The following is a 7,878-nucleotide window of genomic DNA, read 5'->3' as shown; positions in this document are numbered from 1 at the left end:
CTAGCATAACCAAAGGTCATAATGCTTGATTAAGGCTTTTAAATGCATCATATGAAGGGAACATTGATCATAGTTAATTACTCGATGTGGAATAATCGACTATAGCTGATTTTTTTCTTTCTTTCATGTAATGCACCTAAAAAGCCATAGTTAGGTTAGAGTTTTTCTTTATAAAAACATGAAAATTAAATATTTAAAAAAAATTAATATTGGAATGTATGATAAAGATCAATAAGGGTAATATTAATATATAAAAGATAGGGACTAGTAAAATTTGATGAGGTAAAAAAGATTTTTGATTGGAGAGAAAATATGCTTTCCTATAAAATATTTACATAACCCTCACTAACAATTACTATAACAAAAATACATAGCTGGCAGAGTTTAATAAATCAAGATAAAAGTAGAATATAATTAAAGTAACAAAAAAAATATCTTGAATGCATCTCATAATGGAGGACATGATTATGATAGAATTGAATGATGAAATGGTTGACTCGTGAAAAATAGAAAATCTCAACCATTAAAATATGAATCGACAATAGTAAAATATGTATCTCGAGAATATGTCAAGTACCCGTCAAATAAATCTAAACCATCGAACGTCGCATAATAACTGGTAGAGTTTTGCACCTTTTCATAAGTAGTTTTTCACGAGTCAACATATACCAACTTAATGAAACATTGAACTTTACGTTTTGTACGTAGGATGTTGTATTTTTTTTTTCACGAGTCAACGAATCACAGTTGTTGAAAAAAAAGTAAACGTTGTCAGACGCAAATTGTCTGTATAAGAATTATTTATGATAGTCAACGACAAAAAAAAACTTTAAAGAAATGCATCTAAAACGTAACAGTTTTTTTGGCTGTTAGTACAAATTCAGATAAAACTATCGAAAAATTCGAATGTCAAAATAACGTTAATTTGAACTGGTATTGGTATCGGAAGTTTGATGTCATATTCTTTAAATTTTGGAAATTCTTTGCATTTTACCTGCCCAACAAACCGTCGTTGACTTTCTAATAAATGGATTTGAGTATTTTTATGGTAAGTTCTATCTTAAAAATAAACATGCAAATTTTTTTGAAATCAATTATGAAAATAATATAATAAAATGGCTAAAAGTCATATTAATAAAGCACGGGTATTCATGTAATTTCTCACCTCGAGGTCCTTCTAAAGCCCACATCAACGTTTTCAAGCTCGCGTGTTTTTGAGAACTTACGGACGAGTGATCAACAATTTTATTAACTCAACATGCTAACCAGGGTTAATTGCAGTAGCAGTTCACAGTTTTATTTGAAACCGGTCTGACAGATTTTGTCTTGTTCTGCTGACTCTTCCGAAAAGGGCATAAAAATACTTTCTTTTACTTTTTTAACCTCTATAAAATAAAAGAAGTACGTATATTTGTTTTTTACAAAATGTGGATCCTGTACTTCATGAAATTAGATAATCATACAACTCCCACCATAATAGCACAACATGTATTACATCTTAAATATAATTTATGACTATTAAACTGGAATTTAACTCTTATTTTTTGAAATAATCTAAATCAACTTGAAATTATTTGTGAACAAGAGCATGGATTCAACACCATTTTTTTTTTTTGATAATCAAGTATCCTGATAGATAACAAATCGGAGTATCTAGACTTTGTTCAATCCATAGGCCGCGGTCTTGTCTTAGGGCACGTGCAACACCCAAACATCACACACAATTGGTAAGTAAGGGTGAATCCTCACAAGTGGTTCCAGAGGAATTAATGCTCGTATTGAATATCAAACTCACGATTTATGGACATTAATCGCTTATCAATCAAAAATTACAATACCAAAATTTAAAATAACACAACATATGATTTTAAAACTTAATATTTTTATTCCCCTCATCTACATTGATATCAAGTTGACTCATCCTAATCATTCGATTTTTTACTAGACAAATCATTTAAATTAATTTATTAATAAATTATATTTAAATAGTTATGTTTATTAATGTAAGGTAGATCCATAAATTCACAGTTATAGAATCTTATTTTATATAACATATTAATATTTATATCATTAAAAATTAATTATTTTATATAAAAAATACTAAACCTGATTGACTCGATGGGCCAATGTGAAGGGTGATTCTCGTGGGGTGGTAGGAGTTGTGTAGCTATCTAGCTCCTTAGAGTATATTATCTCAAGTCATTTCGTACAAGTACGAGAGAGAGGTATGCCAGAAGCCTCACTGTTTCGCTGATTTTGATGCATGAGAGCGAAGAAAAAAAACAAGTGAGAGAGAGAGAGTACAGCACAAGTTTCATCTCTGAGCATCACACATTTTTGCTGTATTTGGTTCTCCTCAACCTCATCGATCGGTGAAGTTTACTGCGGTTAAAACCAGGTGGGTTTCCATTTTCTCAATGATTCTCTCTGCAAGTGTTTCTTATATCAGTGATGATTTTCAGACCCATTTGATGTATTTTTTGGAGGGTTGTTTTCATCTTGATATGGGTTTCTAAATTTCATTCAAAATTTTATTTATTTTTAATAGATTTTGTTCATCACTTCTATCTGCCATTTATTCTTCACTAATGTTGCTTATTAATCTGCTTTTTTTTTTTTCCTTCCATTTTTAGAGATTCTTCAAGACTCTGTTAATGCATGCTTGGAAATGGGTTTTTGAATTTGATTCTTGAAAACAGATTTAATTAAGTTTTTGTTTTTATTGATTCTTATTTGATTTTTCTGACCTCTTTCACAACTGGGTTTTTGAATTTTATCTAGAAATCAGGTGAGTGCATTTATTGTATTTGCTAATTCTCTGGTTGAACCGGTTTTATTTAATCTGAAATTTTAAGAGATTTTATCAGCATTTATGGAGGGTTTTTTCCATATGGGTTCTCTGTTTTGATCTTTGATCCAGTATTTTTTTATGCATCCATGGAGTTTTTTCAACTGGGTATCTTTTGATGCTGAATCAATTTGATCTCACATGACATACTTTGTCAATGATCTTGAATCATGGAAGCCCCTTATCGTCTTCTATTTTCTGAAATAAATGTTTGTAACTTATAATTTGTTGATTTTAATGCAGAAGAGGGTTTCTGGTTTTTAATTTCAAGGGGAGTTGAGTTTTGAGAGATAATGCTGAGGAAGAGGAGCCGATCTCACCAGAAAGATCAATATAAGGATCATCTAATGCGTGATTCTGCTTCAAAGTCATGTTTTCAACCTAATGATTTTGAGCAGAAACACAAAAGCTGTACTTTTTTTAGAGTTCCTGGTTTGTTTGTAGGGTTTAATATCAAGTCTGTATCAGATTCTGAATCAACTAAGAGCCCTACTTCTCCACTAGATTATAGTATTTTTAAAACTTTAGGCAACCCATTTAGGTCTCCAAAATCATGCTCTGATGGGCCTCGAAAGACTTGGGATTGCAGCAAAGTAGGCCTTGGAATCGTAGATTCCCTGAACGATGAGTCAAACAAATCTGGGAAAATTTTCGGATTATCGGATAGTAAGAATATATTATTTGGGTCTCAGTTGAGGAACAACATCCCTTCTTCCCGAAGCTACCCGAATGCTTCAATCAATACTTCCCCTCTTAACTTGGGTAGCTCTGATATTGCATTTAGAGCTGAAGAAACCCAATTAGAACCCAACCCATTTGGAAAAATCCAATCTTGTTGGTCACATTCTTCCAATTCTTTGCCACCCCTAACCGGCTTAGCATATTGTAATCCCAGTTCGATTTCCGAGGATTTTTGGTCGGATAAGGAAACTAAATCGGATTCTCCATTAATTGATGGAGATCTGAATATAGACTATTTTTTGGATATTAGATCGAGTTCGCTCCCAAACTCTAACCATGGATTAATGGGGCCTCTCTCTCCAAGTGAGATTGAGCTTTCTGAGTATTATACTTGTGTAACCTGTCATGGTCCAAACCCTAGAACAATTCACATTTTTGGTGATTGTGTTTTGGAGTGTTATGAAAATGAGTTGGCAGATTGTCGTAAGAAGGAAGAACAGAGGATCAGATCATTCCAATCGGTCAATTGTTCTGATGTTTCCGTTCCGTACCCATCCGATGATTTTTTGAGCAATTGTTACTTTTGCAAGAAGAAATTAGAGGGAAAGGATATCTATATGTACAGGTTTGCTCATGAATCTCTTGCATTACTGCTTAATAAATAGGGAGGTTTATTTGGATTTTGAGAATCTTTGGTTTCGTTTTAATTCTTGCAGAGGTGAGAAAGCATTTTGCAGCTCGAGTTGCCGTGCTGAGGAGATTTTAATTGAGGAGGAAATGGAGAAACCCAAGAATAATTCCTCCAATAATTCTCCCAAATCGACCAGCTGTGAGAATTTCTTCCTTCCGGGTATGGTTGTATTCACATAAAGGTATTGCAGTTGCTTCCCCCAACTCAACCCATTAGTCCATGATTGATGAAATCTCTATAGAGGTAAACGACCTTGATCGTCTGTTTATGAAGAGCTGTTTATGTGAATCTGTTAGCAGCCATAGATGATTGTCATGTACATTGTCTCGTTTTCCGATGTTTTTACAGCTTTCATGGTAGAGTTGGGCAATGGGTGGTAATCGGCTTTTTAATTTTCGCAGTAATTTGAACATGGATCTTATTTAGTTCTGATCAGAAAGTGTAGTAGCCTATGTTTGTGGCTCCATGCTTTCCCTTTTTTTTTTTTTTCTGTTTTTCGTGGGAAGAAGTTAATGTAATTATCTGAACTTATAAATTTTGTTCTTTGAACATAAAATGTTTTTAGATATATTTTTTTTGTCCTGATTGTCTATAATTTGTTGTTAATTTCTCTCTTAAGCTTCATTCTATTAAGCATTTGCTGATTTAATTTTTTTGTTTCTTTTATGAGTTAGAAAACATGAAGATTTATTTTCACCAATGATTTCTATAAAAACATGAAAATTCTGTTTCCCTGATTCAATAGATTATATTCCATCTTGTTCCTCTTCATCTACGGGGAAAAAATGACATCGAATGTGGTTCCCAATGGTCTTCTTTTCATTTCTTTTCAACAATGAACTAAGATGCTCATCATCGACCTCAAACGAACCCCTTTTCTCCATCCACTCTTTCGAGAGCCATGTTTTAAGTTATCGAAGGAGTGTTCATATTTGCTTTCAGTATCTCCATTCACATTCTTTTGGGTCTTCCCCTCACTTGGTTAGGACCTTCAACTTGAACATGTCTTCTAATTGGGACTCTAAACGGCCTCCGTTGAACATGGCCAAATCATTATATGAACTCATGAACAACTGATTTTCTTCTATCAGACTATAATGCGGTTATTGTGTGGTTCTTAATTTTTTCAGCTTTCTTCTCCTACATAAAAGTTGTATTTGTGGATGTTCGCAAAAATTCCATTCTTTTCGATATAAACATGAACCCACCTACCAAGATCTATGGATCCGATGTAAACCGCATAGCAATTGATCGTAGTGTGTGTGGAACTAGTACTACATTTGAAAATGTTCTGGCTCTCTACATCTGTGTTTCCATTACCCATCTAATATTTTGCATACATTAATTATAGAGAAAAGATTTTACTTTTGTTTGATAATATTAACAATGGTGATAATTTGATTACCCCACGTGGCGAACTCAATCGACTACCCTGACACGACAAGTTTGGCAACTGTAGATCTGCGCTCCTCGAGCTACACAGCTGCACTTCCCCATTAAAAAGTGTATCTCAAGGGAATCATACACAGCTGCACTTCCCCATAAAAAAAGTTTATCTCAAGGGAACCATGATTCCCGAGGAGCGCAGATATACGGTTGCCAAACTTGTTAGATTATCACGACTCTAATATTAAGGCTACAACCTGAGCGGGTTGGACAGTAGACCCAGACTCAATTCAAGTGGCAGAGTCCTCAACGCAAGCTTAGGCTTTAAACTCGGATTTGCCTGAATTAGGAAGTTTTTGGGTTGGGTTGTCCGAACCCTTGATGCCAAAAAGTGTTAAATGTGAGAAATCCAAAAACATTCAGCAAATCTATATATAATTTAATTCTTAGTTTAAAAAAAAAAAAAGATTATTTTTTTTAAAACGTCATAGTGTTAGTGGCAACTTTTTTTTTTTTTTGATTGATTCCTTATATTTATATCTTGTATGATTGGATTATAAATATGCATAAGGAAATGGAATGGAACTAATTAAGAAACAAATAATCTTGGCCTAGGCCCAACCGGCCCGGGTTCGCTCTAGACTAGAGTGGCAAACCATGAAGAGCGTACACCCTTTAGAAAGGGATAACATATTTATGACGTGGCAAGCTAATATTGGTAATACTGTGGATAAAAAGTATGTTTTCTTACGTGTCCTTATTGGATTGGTTGAACTCTTAAAAAAACATAAACTCTGCTGATGCGGCTTATGAACGGGCGAAAGGATAGGCAATGTGAAATCTCTCCCTCCTTGCATTTGAAATTACGATAATGTCACTCATGCAACTTAAAATGTATCCGTAGTTCTATTTTATTCTAGTCAAAAATGCCCTTGTAAAAGATTACAAGGAGGCATATGCAAATGTATATGTATCAAAAGGGCTTATCTATAATTTAAAATATTATTTAAACATTTTTTTTTCAATTACTTAATAAGAATGATATTTTTATAATTTTAAGAGCTAACCAGTGTGATCATAGTGTTGTGGCTTATAATTTTCTTGATTTTTGACCAAAATGATTTTGATTATATTAAGGGTATGTTTTTTGGGCATGGAAAATGATGTTTTTCATGTGTTTGATTGCATTTTTCTAAAAAAAATGAATTCTCACCTTCATCCAAAAGTCAAATAAAGATTGAATGAATTTCATTTTATCTTATATCCATTGAAAAATTAAATTCATCCCCAAATTAAAACCCAGATCTCCATCCTCTCATTCTTTATCTTCCCCACGACCACCACCATCAACACCATTTTTATTGTTGATAACCGCTATCATCACAGTCGATCGTTTTCTCTCTCACTATTTATATATATCTTTTTCTTCCCTCCATCATCGACGTCATCACCACTTCTTCCTTCCTCTCTTCTTTTACTTCTTTTCCTCCTCCTCTCTTTGCCACACCTCTATCAACCTATGCTATCTCTCTTTCCCTCCCTCCCTTCCCCTTTTTTTATTTCTTCCTCATACACCAGTCTATTTTTTCTTTGTATTTTCTAAAAGCAATCAAACATGCGGATTATGATTTTTCACTCCCATTTTTTTCATTATATTAAACAAATCCTAAGAGCATCTTCAATGCTAATGCTAAATTTTCCTTTAACAATTCTATTTTTTTAGATAACAAAATGCAAAAATGTCATATTTGACATATATTTCTCCAATGTTTCATCTCAATAACAACAAATATGCCATTGATATGTTTTGGGTGGCAATTTGATCAGAAGAAAATTTTAAAGACATTTTTTATAACAAAAAGGCCACTTTAATAAATTATGAGATATGCTAAAACTAATGCTATATATATAGCATTGATTTTAGCATATGTTATATTTGAGAGATCATTCAAGACAAGCGTTGAAGTACAATTTTGAAGGATTATTTTAAAATTTGAAATTGCCATCCCAATTTGAGACACATTAGAGATGTTTTAAGATTAAATGCCAAAGGTGGGGCATTTGTGAGATCCAAATTTGTGTGTCAAACCATTTCTCCACTTTCTCATTATAATAGTAAAGATGTACAACTATTTATATCTGCATCATAATCACAAAATTCTCCTAATGTTTTAAAAAATTATAAATTTTCTTTGAATTAGGGGTTAGCGGATTAAATCAACGAAGTAAATTTAATTAGGGTGCTTTTAACAAAAGTTAGTGTGGCAATATA

General features: G+C 33.0%; 1 protein-coding gene across 1 annotated transcript; it reads left to right on the top strand.

Annotated features, from left to right (window-relative positions):
- The first annotated feature begins 2,239 nt into the window (after nucleotides 1-2,239).
- Nucleotides 2,240-4,539, top strand: LOC147412017 (FCS-Like Zinc finger 8-like). The gene is made up of 3 exons (XM_086455125.1): nucleotides 2,240-2,398; nucleotides 3,092-4,154; nucleotides 4,246-4,539. The coding sequence occupies exons 2-3, from the start codon at nucleotides 3,142-3,144 to the stop codon at nucleotides 4,397-4,399; spliced, it is 1,167 nt and encodes a 388-aa protein (XP_086311251.1). The 5' UTR covers nucleotides 2,240-2,398; nucleotides 3,092-3,141; the 3' UTR covers nucleotides 4,400-4,539.
- Nucleotides 4,540-7,878: the final 3,339 nt, after the last annotated feature.

Source organism: Akebia trifoliata, chromosome 1 (genome assembly GCF_017979445.1).
Source record: "Akebia trifoliata isolate Shusen 1 chromosome 1, ASM1797944v1, whole genome shotgun sequence".
Classification (NCBI taxonomy): Eukaryota; Viridiplantae; Streptophyta; class Magnoliopsida; order Ranunculales; family Lardizabalaceae; genus Akebia; species Akebia trifoliata.
This window is presented reverse-complemented; position numbering and strand designations above follow the sequence as displayed.